General features: G+C 39.6%; 1 protein-coding gene and 1 non-coding gene across 3 annotated transcripts in view; one reads left to right on the top strand and one right to left on the bottom strand.

Moving 5' to 3' along the window:
- Positions 1–24,811, top strand: part of FMN1 (formin 1) — a 378,430-nt gene that overhangs the window by 181,655 nt on the left and 171,964 nt on the right. For both annotated transcript variants that reach the window (XM_015141784.3, XM_015141787.3), the window contains 2 exons: positions 3,447–4,240; positions 8,701–8,851. In XM_015141784.3, the coding sequence (XP_014997270.3) occupies positions 3,447–4,240; positions 8,701–8,851 (945 nt within the window). The remainder of the gene's footprint in view (positions 1–3,446; positions 4,241–8,700; positions 8,852–24,811) is intronic.
- LOC114680016 (small nucleolar RNA SNORD77) lies at positions 2,149–2,213 on the bottom strand. The gene has a single exon (XR_003732093.1). It is a non-coding gene; the product is annotated as a small nucleolar RNA SNORD77 (small nucleolar RNA).

Genomic DNA, 24,811 nt, shown 5'->3' with positions numbered 1-24,811 from the left:
AATGCTGAGGAGGAATTTCAGAGGAGGAACACATTGGGGTTCGGCAACAATGAGTTCACTTTCCATCCTGTTGGATCTGAGGCAGCTAGTTAAATATTTAAGTAGATTAATCCAGAGGATAGTTGGAAATATGATCTCAAGGTACCAAGTTAGAAGGTACTCACCTAGTGTCATTAATCATATGAGTATATGAGATCATCTAGAAAGATTGTATAGTGTGAGAAGGAAAAAAATGCAAGGAATACGCCAAGAAAACCACACTTAAGGGATGAATGAGTCTACAGATTGACTAGGGGCAGCAGAGAAGTAGGAGGTGAACAAAAGGAAAGAGGTGGAATCAAGTTCAGGGAAGCAGAATTTCAGTGCTTCTGGAACAGTCAATTCTAACAAATGTGGCAGAGAGGTCAAAAATCACTGAAAAGTGCTGATTGAATGCAACAGTCAAATCGTGGAGTTTCAGTAGGATAGTGGGGGATGGAAGCCAGTAACTGGGTGAAAAGTGAATGAATGAGGAAAATAAAGCATGGGTTGAGTGTTTTTTGTTTTTTTGTTTTTTTTTTCCAAAAAAGCTCTGCTGTGAAGGAAAAGAGGTAGGGTTAGAAAGTGCAATAGCTAAAGGAATTTAAGAAGGATTTTGGTATGTCTATTTTTGCTTTAGAAGCATAGAGCTTGTAGACAGTAGAGGGCGTGGGGCTGGGAAGCATACCCAGAACCAAGAGCAAGCTAATGGGGCCACTGGGCTCTGATCTGTCAGGTGTTAGAGAGACAATAATAATGACAGCAAACTGAAATAGTAAACACTCTTCAAACATTCTTCTTATTTTGTTTTACATATATTAATTTGCCTCCCTGGCATATCTGCTCTGTCAAGTACATTTTATTATCCCCATTTTGCTTACAAAAAAACTGAGGTACAGAGAGGTGAACTTTACTGCCCAATTTGTATTCTGCCCACTACACTCAAGAAATGCATTACCTCCAAGCTGCTAAAATGATATATAGCTTTACATGTCAGCTTCATCAGATTTAGAAGATCATTAGTGGTAGAAAGAGGAGGAGGTGGGGGCCAGGGCTTTTGCTGTAGATACAAGATTTCATCTTGAGTTTATAATCCGATAGGGGAGGCAGAAACTCAGTTATTTCACCAAAAAAATTTCCCTTATTAGGGAAGGTTTCACCATTCAATATGTCTTTGCAATTCTTTCATATCATTAAGAAGTTGAGGATTGAGTAAAATTATTGCTTCTTGAATATTTGATTCTTAATTTTGAAAGAAGGTTTAGTTGAGAGTAACTGCTGAGAGTTAGTTTGTTGTGACAGAACCGAACTAGTCATTAGAATGAAATTAAAATGTGGGTGAGTAATTCAGGGTGGTAATCAGGGCTAAGATGTGGGTGGAAGTGGACAGGAAAGAAAGAGAGAAATGAAGATGGAAATGATACAATGTTGAAACAAAGATTATCTTGATCTCACAGTTGAGTGAAGCTCGAAATTACTTTTAGGGAATTGGTAGTAGAACTCACAAAAGGCTAGGTAAACTTTCATATTTGCAGTACATTGCTTATTCTGATTGCTTGAGCTTTTCCTACTTTTATACCTATCCCTCTACAAAGGTAGCATTGTTTGAAAATTTTAAAAAAATAACTAGGAATTTGTTAGTCTCTTGCTTTGCTATTAGCATTAGCAACAGAAACTAACAGTAAGATTTATCCAAATATTTCTATGTTCCAGGCATAATGCCTACTGTTTTATATGAAGTATCTCATTTTACTTTTATAAAAGTCTTAGAGATGGCTCACTATTATTCCTACTTTACACTTGAAGAAACTCAGGCTTAGGGACACAGTGTTCCCTGTCTAAGGTCATAGAACTTGCAAGTGCCTAAGCCAGGATGTGAACCAGGTGGTGTGACTCCAAATTCAGGCACTCAACGCTCTGCACTGCTCAAGAAATAGACAGTGTCCAGAGCTAGCCACTTCCCTCAGAGTTGGCTCAGAGCTACCGTGTCCACGTATGAGAAGATTAGCCTTCAAAAAACTTTGTCTTTCAGTTCTCCTGACTATAGTTCTTCAGGATTTTTTTCTTGAGAATGAATATTAAGGAAAAGTTGAACCTAGTAAAAAATAGTTAAAAGTTAGGTTTTTTTTTAACACCAGATAAGTGGTAGATCTCTTCATAATTCAATCTGCTGAACTATGCAAACATCATAGTATAAAAGTTATCTCAATGAAGGTAGACGAACTTCCCATGTTTATACCTTTCCTTCCAAGACTGTTAAAAATATTTCTTTACTTTTTTTAATGCAAAAAGGAGCTGTACTTGTGTGTGCTTAGGTGTTCTAGATATTTGTGCTGAGAAGTGAAGAGAGTCTTGATAAGGGAGGCTCTTGGGACAGTGACAGTGAATATAACTATCCCCATGATTTTTATCCATCCATCTCTTCTAAGCTATGTACTCGCTGTGCTACCTGCTGGGATACACGTATAAAGACAATACTGTCACCATTTTTGTCTTGTGGAGTTTATAATCTCATGGGGGAGGCAGAAATTAAGTTGACCAAAAATATTTAATTACTGTTAAACTGGATTTTGAAAACTCTCATCAAATTCTAAATTTGATTGCTTTCCAGTTAACTGTCATAGGATGAATAGCTTTGAATGCTCAGGAACGGGCTAGTTAATGACTACGAGTACTCTAGCTCTGTGCTAATAAGTGTACAATTACAGACTCAGTGCATTAAAATAAGTGAGGCAATAAGCATTAAAAAGGCTACTGTCTTACATAGTTTAAAGTGCTGCGTAAGTAGAAGAAAATGGCATACTGTAATATATTGTAATATATTATGTTTTATATTGCTTACTTATTGCTATATTATGAAACAGAAATACTAATCTTGGGGCTTTTATAGGGAAACTTTAAAAAAGTAAGTTATCATGGCTTCTTCTCTTGCTTTTTGTGTCTGCTGTATTGTCTTGGAAACTCAGTGAAAGAGACATTCTAAGGAGACTGGGAGAACAGCAGCTCTAAGCCAGAGGAGCTCTAAACCTATTTTTTTCTTTACAGTTTTCTTTTATGAAACCAAACCCCAAAGTTATAAAACAGAGATTCAAGCATGTCCAAAGCTTTATTAAAAGTTATGTGTTTGATATGAAAACTGGGTAAGAGTTCTTAAGTAACAGATGTACTTTAAACCTTAATCCATGAAAATTATCTCCTGTGAGCTCAGGCTAGATGAAATTGTGCTTTGACTCCTGCCTGTGTAGGTCCCTGGAAAATTCAGAGTGAAATGTACACCTTTATGGATTCTTGAAAGAATGTCTCTGTATTTCCCTGCATTTATATGGGTCATGCTACAGTGGCACCGTGATGGTATTATTGAGTTTCTAAATTCTTATATTTGTTCTTAATAAACTCATTACTTTCTTTCCCACTGAATTTTCCTACAGGCCCAGTTTGAACTTCGGGCATTTCATATCCGGGGTGAGCATGCAGTGGTAACAGCGAGACTAGAAGAAACCATAGAAAATCTGAAACACGAGCTAGAACACAGATGGCGAGGGGGTTGTGAAGAGAGGAGAGATGTGTGCATTTCCACCAATGATGACTGCCCTCCAAAGACGTTCAGAAATGTGTGCATCCAGACAGACAGACAGACCTTCCTCAAGCCCTGCGAAGGCGAAAGCAAGACAACCAGAAGTAATCAATTAGTACCCAAAAAGCTGAATATCTCCTCTTTAAGCCAGCTCTCCCCGCCAAATGACCACAAAGACATCCATGCAGCACTCCAGCCAATGGAAGGCACGGCATCAAATCAGCAGAAGGCATTGCCTCTGCCTACCGCACCGCCCTTGCCAGCACCCATCCCTCCCCCTCCACCCCTCCCCCTGGGACTTGACTCTTTGTCTCCAGCACCTCCAGTGCCACCTGTGAGTGCTGGGCCACCGCCACCACCTCCTCCGCCTCCTCCACCGCCACCTCTACCTCTATCTTCAAGTGCTGGACCTCCACCACCCCCACCCCCACCGCCACCCCCACCCCCACTTCCTAACTCCCCTGCCCCACCCAACCCTGGAGGGCCTCCTCCTGCTCCACCACCCCCAGGACTTGCACCCCCACCTCCCCCTGGACTCTTCTTTGGACTTGGCTCTTCTTCCAGTCAATGTCCTCGAAAACCAGCCATTGAACCCAGTTGTCCCATGAAACCTTTATACTGGACTAGGATACAAATAAGTGATAAGAGGTAAGTTCTCTCCTATCCCATTCTCAACATGTGAATTCCTAGGATTTGGCCCAAGTGATATTTTATTCTTACCAGGTCAATGTCTCCATAGTGTAGCACCCATTATCAAGTGTGATAGCGTGAATGCTTGGATAAACAAGGTTGGGATGTTCGGGGAGAACGTCTGTCTCCAGCGGGGCCTCTGTGTATTCTCTGAAGATGCTGAGAGAAACAGTGTGTTTCAGTGTTAGGTTTTTCTCCAAGGCACATGGTCCATTTTATAGACTAGAGAAGAGTCCAGGTCTAAGCCAGGGCTTTCCCCAACATCGCTACAATTGATGAGTAATCATAAAGAATTGAACCTGACTGCATACTGAAGGCTCATGAGGATTTTTAGAATTCTTTTTACTGTCTTGTTTTTAAATGCTATAATTAACCCTGTAATATAGACATTGAACAGAAATGGGTGTTTTTCCATTTTTATTAAAAGAGTGAGACATGGCTAAGTTATTAGTTCTTTAGATCAGAGGAGAGTCTTAAAATATAAACTCTCTCTGCTTGAACTCTATTTCTTCTAACTGCTAAATACTCTCCCATCTTCCTTTATACCTTGATGCCCTTCAGAGAAGGTGTCAGTATGTGGATAGCTGAAAGCATTTTCCATTTGTATCGATTGTTAAGCAGGGTTTGTAAAGCAGCAAGGTATAGTTGCTTGGAAACATCCATTCAAGCAGATTTGAGCGTGATTTGTTCTGCCTTATTTCTGAGCCTGGAAGGAGGACAGTGAAAGAGATCTTAAGTTGTCTCTTGACCACTTTCTCCTTTAAAGTTTGTTTGTAAAGGACGGCAGATATAGGACACATTTCACAACTTTTCCCAAGTCATGATGTGGTAGTGCATTCTTCAATGTATATAACATTTTGCTTAGGGAAGGCAGGATATGAAACAAAATAACACACAACTCACAATGATAAAACAACTAGAAATCCCTGTGGAGGAGTGAGGAATACCCTAAAACTGAGCATATGTGCTTCATATTTTCCCCTTTCCTCTCAAAAAATAAGGGCCAAGAGTTTGTTTTTGGAACATCCTGATACTTCTTTTTTTCAAAATTCAATTATACTTTGTAATTTCCCAAATGAATGGTTCATAAAAAAGTGAGATGATCCTGTAATAGCTTCTGCCATTAGCTAAAGTACTAGTATTCCCTTCTTCCCGATAAAGACTCAGACATTTCCTAAAAATCATTTCCCAGAATATTTATTTTGAGTCATGTTTCCTTATTAGTGTTCTCAAATTAGTGCACAGCCATTCCAGGGCGATGCCTCCCACCTGTAAGCCCTGAACGAGTGTGTCTGACAGCACGGGGAGCTGTTCCACACCTGTGTCCCACTAGCCTGCCTTCACTTCCTTCCCCGAGAGACTTCATGAGCAACAGATAACTGTAGACCACAGCAGCCACCAAAGAGTCCCACTGGGAGATATGGGCCCTTCGCACACGACCAAGGGAAAGCTGGAGATCATCATTGTCTACGTTGTTTCCTGCTTATGTAGTTGGCCATTTTGAGAAGAAAAACAATTGAATACTGAAGGTCTCATTGGTTTCATCATATATCTAGGGCTTTACTTTTGAGCAAAATGAAAAGTAGATGAATAGGACATCAAGAGAGCCCTGCTTGGTGCGCATTTGAACCTGAAATGGGGGCTGCCCCTCTCTGATGTGTTAAGACTGCAACATGGGCACTTCCTGGTGGTACCACATATTCAAGTTCTTTTATTATGGGTCTCTCCAACTTTCTGTACCTATTAGCACTGCTACTTCTAAGTGAAAATGATTCAAAGAGCCTGTGGAGTATTTGCTTAGGAGCAAGAGTGCAATTATTTGGGATACCTTCTCATAAAGGAGGCAAAATCATATTTTAATATTTTGTGCAACTAGAGGAGTAAGTAGTTTATATAATGATTGCATCATAAATGTTGGTCTTGCTCTTCTGGGAAGCCAGAAACAAAATGTGAATTTTCAGCATTATGTATACACTGCTTCTCATCTACCTAAATTGCTTTTGACTCCTGGTATGAACTGATTTTTTTTTCTTTTGACGTTTTGCCTTCTTGGGTGTCTGTTTTGTGATTTCTAGACTAAGCAAGAGACACTTAAAGCAAAATAAATCCTCATCTAACTACCTTTTCATCTTCTTAGTAAGTTTCTCATTTGTCTCCTTGTCTTTCTTTCTTTCTCTCTCTCTCTCCCTGCCTGCCTTTTGAGCTAGAATGGTATGTTCAGGGGTCAGCTGACCACCATGGCAGGTCATTCGTTGTGAAGCAGGTCCTTATTATTGCCCTGCCAAATGCTGGCTGTCCCCACATCACTGAGAGGCAGTGTTCCAAAATTCTTTCATTCAGTATTGGAAATGGAAATGCCTTTCCCATAGAAATAGTGTTGTAAATGGTGATCAGGTGCTTAAACTGATCACCATTGACTCCCAAAGCCAATGTACTCCACAATGTAAGTGAATTATATTACTCGTTACACTGGCCTGACCTCAGAGTCCGTGGAGCTAGAGCCAAGCAGGTGCAGGAAGTGGGGATGGGGCTGAGCAGTTGGCCTGACACACTGCATCACCTCACTCTAGGCATCACCCCTTAGCTGCCCAGAACCTTCCCGAGGCCCAGACCAGTGGCCCTTAACATGCCACATGCTCACTCCAGAATTCCCGACTGACTTCCTTAATCAAGATCCCACTTCTCCCCACCTCTCCCCCAGCACCACAGAGATAAGCACTTAACATTAATGGTGCTTATGTTTCAGGTTGAAGTTAAGTGAGTAGCAGAGGGGTATGGCTGAGGGAGGAACATATACGTTGATGTGCTTCACTGGAAATGTTCTAGCCCTTGGGTTGGGTAATGGTTTCCCAGGTGTTCATTCTATTGTTCTACTTTATAACTTCCATATGTCGTACTATTACATGGTTCAACTATTGGCAAAATCATGATTTGAAAAATAAAAAGTAGAGGAGAGAAGAGGTGAATGTGGCCAACACCAAAATATCATATATCATGGGAAAGGCAGATCTATTGCAAAATGTGAACACGCAGACCTGAGGTGCCAGGGCTGCCAACTGTTTTAAATATCAAATCACCTGTAGTATCAAAACATTCTGTGGCCCATTCCATATTAGTTATCTTTTTAGTTTTCATTGAGAAAATATGTACGGAAACAAAGCTTTTAGATGTTATGGATTGTAACATGTACATTTGTTTGATAAACAATAAGTATATAGATGAAATTTGTTTGTGGGCATTGAGAGTGTTTTTTATTATTATTATTATTATTTTGACATGGACTCTCGTTCTGTTACCCAGGCTGGAGTGCAGTGGCACAATCTCAGGTCATCGCAACCTCCATCTCCTGGGTTCAAGCAATTCTTCTGCCTCAGCCTTCCAAGTAGCTGGGATTACAGGCACCCACCACCACGCCCAGCTAATTTTTTGTATTTTTAATAGAGATGGAGTTTCACCATGTTGACCAGGCTGGTCGTGAACTCCTGACCCCAAGTGATCTGCCCACCTCAGCCTTCCAAAGTGCTTGGATTACACGTGTGAGCTACCACGCCTGACCAGTGGGCATTAATAGTGTTTGAAATTCAGATAAGAAAGTAAACACTTGGGAGATGTGTTCTGACTGAGGGGCCCTGAGGAGTGACCACTGCAGTCAGCTCATAGACACTGTTCTGTTACACCTGATTCTCAACAGCTGTTCTTTCTTCCCTTCAAAACTAGGGTGCCCCTGTTTCTGGAAGACGAAACAGCACAGTTTCCCAATGGCTGCTTTAGTTGAAATCCCATGAGGTGCAATGGAGGAGGTTTTTGGTTGGTTTTTGTTGTTAGTATTGTATAGGGAACTGAGATACTGGGAATCATGTATTTTAAAATAGGCACAGCCTGTTTATGTATTAAGGACCCTGCAGAGTTTACCTGCATGAATCCTAAAAACTATATTTAAAAGTAGTTGAAAAAGTCCAAAGAGGAGGCAGATCTTTACTTTGGTACTCCATTTTCAGTCTACTTCAGAGTTAGCCTGTCAAAGTCTCAAATTGGTTATCTTTTCAGCCTTTATACGATGCCATTTTTACACATCATGGAAATGCCACAGACTGAAGGAAGAGCAGCTTGGGTGCCCCCAGGAATCCGAATCCCAGGATTTCTAGTCCTCAGAAGTTTCTCTAGAGCTCTATCTTTGATTGTACCTAATGACAATTATTTTTTTGGAAATATGTCTGTGTGTGTTTTAATGGTCTATAGTATATTTTGACTTTAACAAATGCATAACATAAAAAGCTTTTCTCCAAGCATTATTTTAGAGTTTTTTATGTGTTTTTTTAGAAAAATGAAATTTAAAAATGGATTTGAGAAAGATTTCATTGTATTATATTCTCTCCTGTTTTGGTTCTTATGGTTAACTTGTCATTTTCTCTTTTAAGCCAAAATGCTACACCAACCTTATGGGACTCCTTAGAAGAACCTGACATTCGGGACCCTGGTGAATTTGAGTATTTATTCTCCAAAGATACAACTCAACAAAAGAAAAAACCTCTGTCAGAGACTTTTGAGAAAAAAAGCAAGGTCAAAAAGGTACTGAGTGATTATGCCAAAGCTGTAATTATATAGGGAAATGGTATATATATATATCATATATACACACACATACCTGTACGTGTGTGTGTGTATCATGGGAATTTAGTATATATTTTCTGTATGTGTGTGTGTGTGTGAGATTCATGGGAGTTCATTACATGCTGTTGGTGCTTTCCCTGTTTTCAGGAAATGTTTCAGAAGGTTTTGCGTGGCAGATGGCAAAGGGAGCCAATAGTTCATGAAATCGGTGCTTGCTATTTTGGCCATATCTTCCGAATTTTCAAACTTTAATCTGGACTTTTTCAGCCATTATGGACATTTCAGCCATAATAAAAAGCCATAATTTTTATTATGAAATAAAAATAAAATTTACTTTGTAGTTAGTGAAAGTAGTCTACAGGTTGTATGGAAAATAGGTTTTATTTATAATTTCATTCATTTAGCAAATGTTTCCTAGGGGTTTACTGTGCTAGGCATTTGTTCTAGGCCTGCACTGTCCACTATGGTAACATGTGGCTATTAAATAATGAAAGTAAATAAAATAATTTAGTTCTTTAATTGCACTAGCCACTTTCCAATTTTGTTCTTATGCCTAGTGGCTGCTGTATTGGATAGCACAGATGTAAAACATTTCCATTGTATAAAAAGCTCTGTTGGACAGCAGTGTCTTAAGCATTGGGATGTGTTGAGGGCAAAAATAATAATAATAATAATAATAATAAATCCTTGCCCTGTGGAGCTTATATTAACAAACACTAAACACAAACCCTGTCAATCCCATAGTTGTGCAGGGGAAGGAGAATCGATTTCAGTAGGGTGGGGGTGGAGTCTGCAATTTTAAATGGGGTGTTCAGGGTAGGCCTCATTGTGATGGTGACTTCTGAGTAGTGACTCAAGGACTTGGAAACTGAGAGGCACCAGCCTTCTGTAAGAGAATGAGTTCAAGACTGTCAAGCAGTCAGAGACAACCATGAGGATGAATCACACCTCTGCCACACACTGACTGTGAGATCTGAGGCAACGGTACTAGGTCCTTTCACTCTCTGTGTCTGGATCCCTGCACCATAGCATGAGATGATGTCTGCTCATAATGTTCCTCTAAGTAATTATTCAATGAGGTAATCCACGTATGAGGCTCAGCATAGTGCCTGGCTCACTGTCAGTGTTCAACATAGGATAACTGCTCTTGGTTTTGCTACTGTTACTACCATGGCTACCATTTCCCTGTTTTAGTGGGTTTTTGTTTGGTTGGTTAGTTTTTCTTATTTTTAATAGTAGCAGAAATAGTGTCAAGGAAAAAGTTCTGCTATTGACTTGCTATGTGAGCTTGGGCTGGTTGTCTTCCTTGTCGTATTTTCCCTTCTCTATAAAAAAGGATTAACAGGCCAGGTATGGTGGCTCATGCCTGTAATCCTAGCACTTTGGGAGGCTGAGGTGGGTGGATCAGCTGAGGTCAGGAGTTCGACACCAGCCTAGCCAACTTGGGGAAACCCCGTGTCTACTAAAAACACAAATATTAGCCAGGTGCGGTGGTGGGTGCCTGTAATCCCAGCTACTCAGGAGGCTGAGGCAGGAGAATCGCTTCAACCCGGGAGGCGGAGGTTGCAGTGAGCTGAGATCGTGGCATTGTACCCCAGCCTGGGCAACAAGAGCAAAACTCCGTCTCGAAGAAAAAAGGATTAACAATATCTGAATCTCTCTGACCCACCAGGATGCTGTGAAATTCACACCTAAGCAGGTTTGAGGCAGTGTTTTGAAAAGTGTGTAATGTTGAATGATACCATCAACCCTGCCTTTTTTCTTTTTCTTTTTTTTTTTTTTTTTTTTTTTTTGAGATGGAGCGTTACTCTTGTCACCTAGGCAGGAGTGCAATGGTGTGATCTCAGCTCGCTGCAACCTCTGCCTCTGGGCTTCAAGCAGTTCTCCTGTTTCAGTCTCCCAAGTAGCTAGGATTATAGGCATACACCACCATGCCCGGCTAATTTTGTATTTTCAGTAGAGATGGGGTTTCACCAAGTTGGCCAGGTTGGTCTTGAACTCCTGACATCAGGTGATCCGCCCACCTCAGCCTCCCAGAGTGCTGGGATTACAGGCATGAGCCACCGCGCCCGGCTACCTTTCCTTGTTAAATTACATCGCGGGGTTCATCATCAGTTCATTTCGCAAGTAACGTAATGATTATGAAATTAGCTGCAAATTACAGGGGAAAAATGGAAAATGTCTGAATTCAGCTTTCTGTTAATCAAATCAGATTTTCCCACTGACTTCAATTATGGATAAAAATCATGATCAAAATGTTTCATCTCTCAAGGTCACTGTAATTATGTTGTCTTGATAAAAATATCCAAAGAAGTATTAAAGGAAAATTTTAAGAGGCTATATTGCATGGGAAAAATTTGAATTTTTCTAATAAATTGGCTCCGTGACCCCACCCAAATCTCATGTCAAATTGTACCTACATGTCCAGGGGGGACCTGGTGGGAGGTGATTAAATTGTGGGGGTGGATTTCCCTTTCTGTTCTCCTGATAGTGAATGAGTTCTCACGAGGTTTGGTTGTTCCATAAGTGTCTGGTGCCGCTCCCGCCCCACCCTCTGTCTCCTGCTGCCATGTCGGTAGTATCTTTATAGCAGTGTGAGAATGGATTAATACAAATAGTAAGTTCCAGACCAGTCCGGGCAAAAAAAAGTCAGCTGATTTACGTAGAATGTATTCCCATGCAGTTAGATTCACACGAGATGGAGGTGAGCCTGCCTTGTAGCCAGGCTGGCTTTTTCAGTGCCATCTATAGAAACGGAAGACTTGTTTCTACCTGAATGGCAAAAGGAAAATCTCTGTATTCCAAAGCCAACTTCAGTTTGCCTCTTTCAAGAAGGCTTCCCCGACTAACCAGAAACTCCACTGAATGCTTTCTTATGCAGGATCGTATTAAACTTACTTTTGTTCTTTATTGCTTCTTAGATGGCTATTACTCTTTTTATTTCTCTCCAGATGCTTGAAAACATGTTTTCTCATAGAACTATTCACTTCTGTTTTGGTGAATGAATATTTGTTTTTAAAACATCAAAGCATTTGGTCATTTATTCTTATTTCTTGTAATAGTTTGCCTGTTCAACAAAAGATTTTAACTAAGGCAGTTAGTAATTAGTACTTGATACGTATATTTTGTTTCTCTGTCTGAGGGGGAAAATAACACTTCATTTAAACTCTTTAAATTTTCTGAACAGGGTGGTTGCCATTGCCCCATGGAATCCATACACTTGTGTGGTGCTTGCTTTTCTCTGTAAGTGGAGGCAAAAAATTGGGTCTACTGGGCTTTGTGGTAATATGCAGCTTAGAGTTTTCAATAGCTTTGTGTCCTACCTTAGAGCTGAGGTTTTAAGTTTTAAATAGCAAGCTGGATTGATGCCAGAAAACTCCAAACCTGCCTCCTATGATCTTTCCTCCATGCCTGTGGCCAGATTTCCAGCATCGAGATGGATCCCTTGGTCTCTTTTGAGAGTCAGAGGTTTGTTTTCTTTCCTCTTGAAAATGAAAGTGGTTTTCGAGGTGGTAAGCAGCTGAGGAGTTTCAGCATTGAAGGCCACTTCCTTCAGCTGGATCATGGAATGGTCCCATATGAGAAGACCAGGAGGATACTTGCAAAATAGGTCTTTTTATAATGACTGAACAAGAGGAAGTGCTGGGTACATTACTGGATTTCAAAATCCAGGATTCTGAGTCTTAGCTATAGGGCCTCAGCCAGCATTGAAACGTGAATAGGAATCTCTTTTTTTTTTTTTTTTTTTGGAGACAGAGTTTCACTCCTTTTGCCCAGGTTGGAGTGCAATGGTGTGATCTCAGCTCACTGCAACCCCCGCCACCAGGGTTCGAGCGATTCTCCTGCCTCAGCCTCCCAAGTAGCTGGGATTACAGGCACCCACAACCAAGCCCAGCTAATATTCGTATTTTTAGTAGAGACAGGGTTTCACCATGTTGTCCAGGCCAGTCTTGAACTCCTGACATCAGGTGATCCACCTGTCTCAGCCTCCCAAAATGTTGGGATTACAGGCGTGAGCCACCGCACCCGGCCATGAATATCCCTTAAATGGAGCTGGTCTTCATCCCTCAGCACATTTCACATTTATGTTTCAGAAGTAATGGACAGAATGATCAAGAGTCTGTGGAACTCAGATATTAATTTGTAGCTTCAACTACTAAAATAGTATTTAAATTTCATGTCACTGGCACTTGTTTAAAGTAAGCATGTGTGTATGTGTGTGTGTATGTATATATATGTATGTATCATCTCAAACTAGGCAGGGAGTCTGTTTTGTAATATCATGTAGTCTAAGAATTAGAAGAAATCTTACCCATCATCTAACTTTGTTCTGGTTTTGGCACATGAGAAACTAAGACCCAGAAAGATAAAGTGACTTGTAGGGGTTTGTACACTTTTAACTGGGAAGACATTGATGATGACGAACACTTGTTCATCAGCATGTGTCTGCATTTCCTCTTTATTTAAATGGTAACTTGCCACCTTGGTGATAGTATCAACTTTTATTGGGGTGATTTATTTGAAGTTTATGAATGAGAGTAGCCACTATTAAAATCATCAACAAAATATAGCCACACTTCTGCAAATCCAAAATATTTCCCACATTGTGTAATCACAGTTTTCTTCAGAGTCTTCCAATAGGAAGCCACATCTTTGAGTAAAAAGATGTGCCTTCTATGTAACTCCAGCAAAAGGCATATGTAGATTTGGAGCTGGTGTTCTTCTTTGACCTTATCAATTCCATTTAAAATATTAGCTATAATAAATTTATTACTAATTATTACAAATTTGTATTGCATATTTAGGTAGATGCCATTCTCATTTGTGATACTAGACCACTCTGCCACTACAAACATAGCGGTAACCAAACTGAGAACCAGAGCTCAAGATACCAGCTCTCAGTGGAACCACCACCACTGGCTACTATCTCTTATTTTTTTCTCTCATAACATTCAGAAGAAGTCCTTTAACCTTCTCACACTGATTTCTTCTCTACAAAATTGGGAATAACACCCCCTTAATATGGTTATTACAAGGATAATATGAAATTATCATACATTAAGTATTCTTTACATTAATCTCTTAGTTTATGAATGAATGTGAAAGCTTTGGAAAGAAATTCGTAAACATCTTTGATTCCCAAAGTTCTTAAGGTCTTAAACCATTAATGTGTCCATTCCTGACACTGTTTGCAAATGGGAGTCTCTAGGTCATTTTTGTTTTTCGATATTCATGGAAGTATACCACAACTTCCTTTAGTGATACATTCGGACATCTAGTACCTCATGTCATGTTTGTATAGCCTCTCTTTTTTTTTTTTTTTTTTTTTGAGACGGAGTCTTGCTCTGTCGCCCAGGCTGGAGTGCAGTGGCCGGATCTCAGCTCACTGCAAGCTCCGCCTCCTGGGTTCACGCCATTCTCCTGCCTCAGCCTCCCGAGTAGCTGGGACTACAGGAGCCCGCCACCTCGCCCGGCTAGTTTTTTGTATTTTTTAGTAGAGACGGAGTTTCACCGTGTTAGCTAGGATGGTCTCGATCTCCTGACCTCGTGATCCACCCGTCTCGGCATCCCAAAGTGCTGGGATTACAGGCTTGAGCCACCGCGCCTGGCTGTATGGTCTCTTTTCACTGAAAGATTAAGAGTTTCCCCTGTCAATATGTCATATTTACACTGTCTCTAAGTGACGTTTGTTCCTGAGCAAGGTAGGTCAGCGCCTTGTCAAGGAGCCAGAAATCATCTGCCTTCATTGTCTGAGGTTCTTTCTCCTGGTTCCTGTAAAAACAAAAAACAAAACAAAACAAAACAAAAACTAGCTGCTCTGATAAACTTTCCAATTGTGTTTTAAACTTGCCCAACAACTTTCTGAAAATCAGCATGACCTGCCAATATTCCTCCTTTTTTGAGATGCCGTGATCTGACTAAATTATAAATCATCTCTGTTTGTTTCCTCTTCTGTAAGATATGTAAAAGCATTCCTCTCTCTCCCTCTCCCTCTCTGTCTCTCTGTCTTTTTAATAGATATTTCTTAAGAATTAATGAGATAATGGCTATTCCCCAAGCACTTGGGGGGAAGGGGGTTGTGATGGTTCAGGAGACACTAGTCTGTTGAAACTTTGTGGTGCCAAAAGCCTTCAGCGTTGATTGTAATTTGGTCACTTTGGCAAGGATCATAGCTGTAATTCTCAAATCCCAGACTTCGTGTCTCAGTTTACTGAGGAGGGGAGAAGGGTGGAAGAAGAACATTGTTTGGAAGCCTGTTCATAAATTTATAGGGTTTTCATAACCTGTTGCTTTCCAAGTTTATATTATTTCAGCTTTGGTGTAGAAGGATAATTTCTCTGGGCTCCCTTGGTGTAAGGTGTGTGCATTATTTTTTTATATAGGGGGTGGCAATAAGTTGGTCTACCCCTTTACATTTTTCATATGTTGATAAATGAGCAGTGGGGTTAGGGATTGTCATCTCTAGAAGTGAGTGAAATAACTTGCCCATGTGTTGATTGTACTAATACATGACCTGGAGGCCTAAATTAGTGATATCTGGAATGATCAGGGCTTTCCTGTTCGTCACTTTAAGGACTCCTGACTGGCCACATTTACTGAAAGGAAACAGGAGCTCCATGACAGGCACCAGTTTACAAAAATTCCACCTTGTAAATTTTATTTGGAAATGAGACAGCCCCAAAAGTTAAGTTGTACATTTATTTTATTTGCTTATTTTTTAAAAAAAAAAGGGTGGTTAGGACTTGTCAAATATGAATATCAATGATTCTTTCAGAATGTTGAATCTGAGTATTATTCTTGGAGTTCAACTATGTTTCTCTTGTTGGCTGTTAAACAGTAACTTAACCTGGATTTGTGTCTCCAGCCAGCTGCATTTAGGATGCTCTTTACCTACCCCACACCACAAGAGGGCACCTTAGAATGCTGAGATACAAAGATAAAGTCGCATGGATCCTAGAACCCCGACAGCGGGCACCTGGAAGACAGCAACTGCCCCTCAGCTCTCTCTTTGCTTCTTATATCTCTGTATTGTGGACCATGAGGCCAAATGTCACAGCAAATTGCCCACACAGAGTATTGGGAGCCAATTGCATATGAGAAAGACTTGTACGTATTAGTAGAATAAAAATCATTAGTAGCCATGGTTCCAGTGCTTAGAATGAATGATTGCAGTATAAAAATATATGAAATATTAGAGTTAGCCCCTTTGGGACTGATTCTGGAATTCCCTTCTCACCACACACACAGACACATGCGCATGTGCACACACATGTATCTTTAAAATCTTCCATATCTGAAGAGAGTGAAAAGCAAAAATTTGTTTGAATGTAGATTTGGGGTTATGTATTTGGAAAACACAAAAAAGTACAGGGTATGCTATGAAAGAACCATTCTAAATATTTGTGCTTTAAAAAAATATTTATCTTCTCCTTGTTGAGGAAAGTTTTGAAGTCTCGCTTATTATTTTCCTGAATCTCATTCATTTATCCTCAATCCAGGCTGTTTTCTGAGATTGTGTTATGGGGTTGGAGGTAGACAACAGGATGAGGCTGAGTGCCTGTGCTTGGGACCTTGATGGGATAGTGAGTCCTCTGGCCTTCAGTTCTAAGCTTAGAAGTGTGTGAAGATGTAACAAGAGTAGGGAAAGGTCATATACCTATACTTAGGTTGCAAGTCCAGGTCACATGGATGCTTTTGAAGCTGAACTTGTGCTTTGCAAAGTACACACATCTCCCATGTACGTGATAGTCAAAACAACCCCTGCACGTGCACATGCCCTCACAGGCACATGCTTAATGTGAACAGAGAGAAGTCTCAGTGACCTTGGATTTATTTGATACCGTTCAAGTGGAGATTAAAAAATAAAGATATCACTAGTAGTGACATTGCTAAATGAAGAGTTTTGGTTAAGTGCCTGTCATATATTAACTAATTTGATCTTCGAAAACCCAGTGAGACGGTTCCTATTATTGTTCCTATTTTATACATGAGAAAACTGGAGTTTAGAGGGTTTGGGCAACTTGCCCAACACCACACAGTTCTGCAGAGCAAAGGAATGTTTCCAGCAACAACCCCAGAGCATGTTTGTTTTGTTTTGAGACACAATCTCACTCCGTCACCCAGTCACTGCAACCTCCACCTCTCAGGTTCATCAAGCAATTCTCATGCCTCAGCCTCCAGAGTAGCTGGGACTACAGGCACACGCTACCATGCCTGGCTAATTTTTGTATTTTTAGTAGAGATGGGGTTTCACTGTTTTGGCCAGGCTGGTCTCCAACTCCTGACCTCAGGTGATCCACCCCCCTCAGCCTCCCAAAGTGCTGGGATTACAGGCGTGAGCCACGATGCCCAGCCTTGTGTTCTTAATTACTTGACAAATGGTCATTCATCTACATTTAACTGCCAGTCCTGGCTTTAAATTCACTTGCCCAAGCCTGAATTTTATTTCTTGGTCATTGTATAGTGAGAAAAGTGCCAGCTTTGGTGTCAGTAAACATAATTTCTAATTCAGACTCTGACCCTAACCAAATATCGAATCCCGAACAAGTCCTTTAAATTCTCCGATCTCAGATTTCTCATCTGTCAAAAGATAAATTTTAATTATATGAATTACAAGTATCTGGTCATTACTTCTACTTTGCAGATGAAGACACTCAAGATCTACCAACTTTCATTTGATTTTTAGAAGGCAGATAGATGAGGGTATCACACATGGACCAGTATCTTAGCACTCAGACCCAGGCCTAATCAGATAGATAGAGCTGTCTCCAACTATCAGTAGCATATTGTATGAGTCATAGGTACATGGGGGTTCAGGAAATAATTGTTCTGATTTTAATAATCCCCCAAATGTAAGGTAAATATATTGGAGAGTTATTTTTTTTTAATGAGTCTTTTTTTTTTTTTTTTTTTTTTGAGACGGAGTCTCGCGCTGTCGCCCAGGCTGGAGTGCAGTGGCGCGATCTCGGCTCACTGCAAGCTCCGCCTCCCGAGTTCACGCCATTGTCCTGCCTCAGCCTCCTGAGTAGCTGGGACTACAGGCGCCCGCCACTGCGCCTGGCTAATTTTTTGTATTTTTAGTAGAGACGGGGTTTCACTGTGGTCTCGATCTCCTGACCTTGTGATCCGCCCGCCTCGGCCTCCCAAAGTGCTGGGATTACAGGCGTGAGCCACCGCGCCCGGCCTTGGAGAGTTATTTTTAAACAAACCAAGTTTTTTGATGTACTGGGGGTGTTGAAGTACTGGAAATATGATAGAGAAAAGTGTAGTGGAAATTAGGAGCCAGAGATCTCATCTTGAAGTTAACTATTAGTTGTTGTAGTTGTTGTATGTCCACTCATGTAACCCCTCTGACCTTAACTTCTATACCTAACATGGCATCTGGAGTGAAAATTTTCAAATATGCTTTCCAGATGCAAGATCTCAGAACATAACTGAATGTGGATATGTTCCCACATACGTTTTTAAACTGAGTGTGTATAAGATTGAAACAGTGAATTTAGATTTTGCCTTGTCAATGAGTGACATGGGATATACTGCAAGCCAGACTCACAACCACAGTGTTCCACCCTTCCAGTATATAATATTCTCTCTTTGCAGTTGTCCTTATATAACAAAAATGCATTTGGTGGCAGCAGCCACAGTGGTGGAACTGGCCAGCCCCTACTGTGCTGGGGTGGCCCTCCACCATTTTTCCCTCCATCTCCTAGCAGAGTTTCCACAGTCCAGAGGCCTGGAGCTCAGGTTACACCAGACAAAACTGTCCACTTACTTCCTGTGATAGTCTGGCTTGACCCCAGCGCTATGGCCACACTTCCAATTTTTGATAAAATACCTTTGACCCAGAGCTTCATTTCGTTTAGACCTGACCTGGTTTCCCTCCAGCTGAGGCTAATTTGCATGGCTGTAAACACGGACCTTACAAAGCTCACCAACTGTGATAAAAGCAAAGGAAACCTGAGACCATTGGAAATTCAAAAATCTGCCTTCTGTATCCCAGCCTGACTCTGAGTTACCCCTCAGCCCAGGAGGCTTCCAGCGTGCAGCAGCTAAGAAAATGTTATTCTGATTGATCTGATTAGGGCAGCAAGGTTAGCCATGGTCAATTTACAAAGACAGTATGAGAAGAAATCATGTGTGTCGTCATGTTATGGGTCAGCGAGGCCCCTGCCAGAAGTTATGAAAAGCCACAGCTCTGCCAGGACCATTATCAGATCTCCTAGGTGGGGTACAAATGGGATTGGAGGTTTAGGGGGCCCCTCCAGTGGAGTGAATGACAAAAGGGATTGGACTGTGAGGAGCGGGTGAATCAAATCATGCTCGCTTCCAGCTGGATTTCTTAGCTGCCAAGCCCCTTACATGTGAGTGGGAGAGCCTGGGAGTTCCCCAGTACAGTGGGGGAGGACTGCCTTTAGTTCCTCACTGCACGGGAAAGAAGAGGGTGGAAAAGCTAATTTGACATGGACGTGAGGCTCTACATTGACCCACAGAAGCAGCCAGATGGAACCTATTGGGCATTTTGATCCCTGGCTTCACCACAAGAGTGGTTTAATTGGGATCTGGCTCCAGGCCCTTGCTACTAAATAACCTGAGTTTTAGTGTTTTCATTTTCATTAATTAACTTTCATGCTAGGTGCCTTATTAGTCACATTAGGCATTTTGCATGTTCAAAATATCCTAGGAGGTGAGAAGGAGGTCTTTAAAAACAGTACAGAGCTGCAAGGACCAGGGGGTTAATTCATGACCTAATTATCACATCACTTTTTACTCTCTTGTGGACTCTCTTGTACAACTTCCTTAGTTGAAAATATGCACAAAAACCAGCTTTTAAACTTTGTTTTCAAACGATTATTACATTCATACTGACTAAAGATTTTGGAGCCTTCACCTTGGGTGTGGTTTGCTTCCTTCCTGTCCAAATCAGGAACATAAATGTTCTTGCAACACTGGGATAAGACACATTAATTAACAAAGAAAGATTTATATAAAATGAGGCCAACTGAAAGCTATACTGCTTGAGCTGGGGCTCATTATAAATAGATCCCTCTGTATGTAATCATCTTACTAATGGAAAAGATGAGACATTGGGATGGTTGCCTGGAGAAGCATGTGGCTCCGAATGTAGCAGTACAATGCCTAACGCATACTATGTTTAGAATGCTTTAGGAAGACATTGGAGAGACTGGGCCGTGATGATGTTTTTTGTTGTGTATACATATAATCTTGGGGTGTGGAGGTATCTGAAAAACTTAGCCCTGTAAAATCCAGCCATTCAGTTGCCACTGTAGGAAAGGATGAGCCTCTGAGGCCAAAGTGCATGGAAAAGGAGGTAGAACTTAGACCTGCACAGAGAGTTCATACTTACGAATTCAAGATCCAGCTGAGATCTGGGCGTTTGCCTCAGAGCAATAGCAAACCAAGAACAAGGCTGTAGCAGAGGGCTGAGCTCCCGTGTCTGACCAGCTGCCTTCTCTAGCGTGCCCAGTGTGGTGAGAGTCACCACGAGACTAGGTATGGAAGGTGATAGTGTGGTAGGGCAGCAGGGGCTTCTGGAAACCCACAGGCCTGGCTGAGTCATCATTCACGGGGCAAGTCCCTTCATCTTTCTAAGGCCCCTTGGTACAGTTCTCTCATCTGTAAAGAAAGAATAATATTAGTGTCTACTTCAAAGGTGGTTGTGAAAATTAAAATATACTTTGTGAAATGTTTGGCCTGGGGCTTGGCACGTCAATGGTGCTTCCACCATGCTATCACCACCATCACTGCCACCATCAGGAGTAGGAATAAGAATAATGAAACATCCTCCAGTGTCATCCCAAAGGAAAGCAAGAGGTTGGATGTTAACCAGAAGCCTCATCTCTCATTCACTTATGGTTCCTGAACTCCAAGGGCTGCTAGTTATAATCCATTTCCCCTATTTGTGTGTGCATATTTGTGTGTGTATGTGTACGTGTGTGTCCCACAGGGGCACAGCTATGTAGTTAAAGCAAATGAATTTTAACCAGATTCTCAGAGATGAATTCCTTCAGTGTGTACCAAGAAAAAAACACCCAATACAACAAAAAGTGTATAAAATGTGTCACCGTTTTCTAGTTCTATCTGTATTTGGCTTTCATGGTAATCTGTGTTTGTGGTACAATTTTAAGAATGCCAGCTATTAGCAGGTAACATAATATCACCTTTCAAAATCTTTGTAGAACATGATAGTCTATAAATAAATAAACATATATAGAATGACTGATTTTGGTAATGGTGAGACTCTTAAAATATGATGTTATTTTAGGTTGGTTTCTTTATGAACAAATAGACTGCATTAACTTTCATACAGTACTTGATTAAATTTTATCAACATAACGTGTGCATAGAATTTAAAAAGTCAAGCAATATTAAGACTAAAAAAAAGCAAAAGTTCTGCAAATCTCAATAAAATTTCAAGGAATTTTTCATACAGATCACATCTGATCAGAATGAAATTAAGTTAGGAATCATGTGTCAATAATAAAAATAACTAACATGTCAGCATTGAAAACTACATTTTTTAAACTCTTAAGTCCAGGGGTACATGTGCAGGTTTTTACATAGGTAAAGTTGTGTCATGGGGATCTGTTGTATAGATTATTTCATCACCCAAGTGTTAAGCCTAGTACCCATTGGTTATTTTTCCTGATACTTGACCTCCTTCCACCCTCCAGCTTCTAATAGGCCCTAGTGTATGTTGCTCTCCTCTATGTGTCCATGTGTTCTCATCATTTAGCTCCCACTTATAAGTGAAAGAATGTAGTATGTGGTTTTCTGTTCCTGTTTAGTTTACTAAGGATTATGGCCCCCCAGCTCAGTCTATGTCCCTGCAAAGGACGTGATCTCATTCTCTTTTATGGCTGCATAGTATTCCATAGTGTATATGTACCACATTTTTTTAATCCAGTCTATCATGTACGGGCATCTATAGGTTGATTCCATGTCTTTGCTATTGTGAATGGTGTTTTAATGAACATACATGTGCATGTGTCTTTATAACAGAATGACTTATATTCCTTTGGGTATATACCCAGTACCAGGATTGCTGGGTCTAATGGCAGTTCTGTCTGTAGGTCTTTGAGGAATCGCCACACTGTCTTTCACAATGGGTGAACTAATTTACTCTCCCACCAACAGTGTAAAAGCGTTCCTTTCTCTCCACAGCTTTGCTAGCATGTTATTTTTTGACTTTTTAGTAATAGCCATTCTGACTGATGTGAGATCTCATTGTGGTTTTGATTTGTGTTTTTCTTTAATGGCCAGTGATGTTTTTATATATATATATATATGCTTGTTGGCCTCATGCATGTCTTCTTTTGAAAAGTGTCTGTTCATGTCCACTTTGCCCACTTTTTAATGGGGTTGTTTTTTTCTTGTACATTTGTTGCAGTTCCTTATAGATGCTAGATATTCAACCTTTGTCAAATGCATAGTTTGCAAAGTTTTTCTCCCATTCTGTAGGTTGTCTGTTTACTCTGTTGGTAGTTTCTTTTGCTGTGCAGGAGCTCTTTAGTTTAATTACATCCCATTTGTTAATTTTTGCTTTTGTTTTAATTGCTTTTGGCATCTTCATCATGAAATCTTCGCCCATGCCTGTGTCCTGAATGGTATTGCCTAGGTTGACTTGTAGAGTTTTTATAGTTTTGGGTTTTACATTTAAATCTTTAATTCATCTTGAATTCATTTTTGTATGTGGTGTCAGGAAAGGGTCCACTTTCAATCTTCTCCATATGGCTAGCCCTAGAACCATTTATTGAATAGGGAATCCTTTCCCAATTGCTTGTTTTTGTCAAGTTTGTCAGAGTTCAAATTGTTGTAGGTGTGCCATCTTATTCTGTTCACTTGGTCTGTGTGTTCGTTCTTGTATTAGTACCATGCTCTTTTGGTTACTGTAGCCCTGTAGTATAGTTTGAAATCAGGCAGTGTGATGCCTCCAGCTTTGTTCTTTTTGCTTAGGTTTGCTTTGGCTATTTGGGCTCTTTTTTGGTGCCATATGCATTTTAAAATGGGAAAAACTCCCTTATTTTTAAAAATGTATGATCACACCCATAAATAAATTGAGTTAAGAAAGTAATTATAATGGAATTTTTAAAACACTTAACAGCAGAAAACAAAAATACTGTACGACTCATAGGATATAGCTGAAACGTATAGTCATGAGTATTTATATTAGAAAAGTAAAAGATAGATCAAAAATCAACAAAGTGCTTTAAATCAATAACTAGAAAAATACAAATAAATCAAAGAAATTAAAAGGAAATATTAGGTTGAAGAACAGGAAAAAGCCATTTTACAGGTTAATTAAATATGGTCAAATATTTGTAATTTTCTGTGGTTTAACCTAATACATTTTAAAAGATGAGAATGGAATTTTTTAGAAGTTTAAGTTGAGTAGAGAACATCAATTAAAGACAAAAGTTTCTTCTTTGAAAAAAAAGGATAACATTCAAAAACTTTTTGCAAGATTGAGCAAAGCAAACATAAGTAATATTAAGGAAGTAAAAGTGAATGTAACTGCAGATGCAATAGAAATGTATAATACAATAGCATGAACACATTTTTGCCAATAAATGAAAATAATCTGAAATAATTTTCTAGAAGAATGTGAATGGTCAAAACAGTCAAGAAGTAGAACACCTGAATGGTTCCATAAATATTAAGGTAATGAAATTAGTAGTTTAAAATCATCACACGAAATGCGAGGTCCACTTTGTTTTATTACACCAAGCATGTATTTCTTACACAAAATATTAGAGAATAGAAAATCATATTAAACTCAAGGCTAGTATATATAATCTTGATAGCACAACCAGACAAGGGCAGGAAGTAAAAGAAACTACAGGACAATTTCTTTCATAAATATAGATATGAAGATCTTAACCAGAATATTAACAAATGAAATCCAGAAATATATAAAAAATGTTTGATGATTAACTGATTTATTCCAGACTAGCAAATTTGATTCAAAATTAGTAAATGCTTTTTATAAATAATATAAAAATAGATGAAGGGGGAACTATATAATTAAAAAACGATGGGAAAATATTTGATTATGATTATGATTTTTAATGAAATTTTGTAACTAGGATTGTAAGGGAATAGCTTTAGCCTCAAAAAGAGTGTCCACAAAGCAGGCATGTGTCAAAGGCATATTTGGTGAAAATTTGAAAACTTTCTTTTTGAGATCAGTATGAAATAGGAAATATGATACCCATTTCTACCTCCTTTATTTAATCTAAGCAAGTGTAATAAGGCAAAGAAATCAAATAAAATATATTGGAAAGGAAGAAATGAGACCATGAATTGTGATTTTTCAGCATAGAAAATCTGTGTTGGTGGATTAAAAAAATAAGAGAATAGAGTAAACCTAGTAGATATGAGATCAATACACAATAATCAGTTGCATTTTTATACACTGTTAACAAGTTGGAAAATTAAAATACCATTAGAGAGACATAAAATAAGTATAAATCTAAGCAAATATAGTCAAGAGTCAGTGTAGAAAATTAGTAGACTTTATTGAAAGCATTAAAGTAGACCTAAATAAAAAGAGAGACATAATTCTCTTCATGAATGGGAAAGCCAGTACTATAAAGGTGTTAATTTTTCCCAAATTTCTAGTTTCAAAGTCATTTCAATCAAAATCTAAGAATTATTTGGAATTAAACAAGCTTATTCTAAAAAATTGCATGCAAGAACAAATGTTCAAAAAACAACTCCAAAAAAGAAAAACTAAGTGGGAGATATTCTACCTCATATCAAAGAAAATAAGGTAATAAGAACTAGTAGAGTACTATAGTATGGTAGTAATTGTCACAGGAAAAAAAATAAATAATGAGTGAAAAGAATTGAGAGCTCAGGAGCAAATCTATGCATATGTGGAAACTAATACATGATAAA

This window comes from Macaca mulatta, chromosome 7, assembly GCF_049350105.2.
Source record: "Macaca mulatta isolate MMU2019108-1 chromosome 7, T2T-MMU8v2.0, whole genome shotgun sequence".
Lineage (NCBI taxonomy): Eukaryota > Metazoa > Chordata > Mammalia > Primates > Cercopithecidae > Macaca > Macaca mulatta.
Note: the sequence above shows the minus strand (reverse complement) of the source record. Positions and strands in the feature narration are given on the sequence as shown.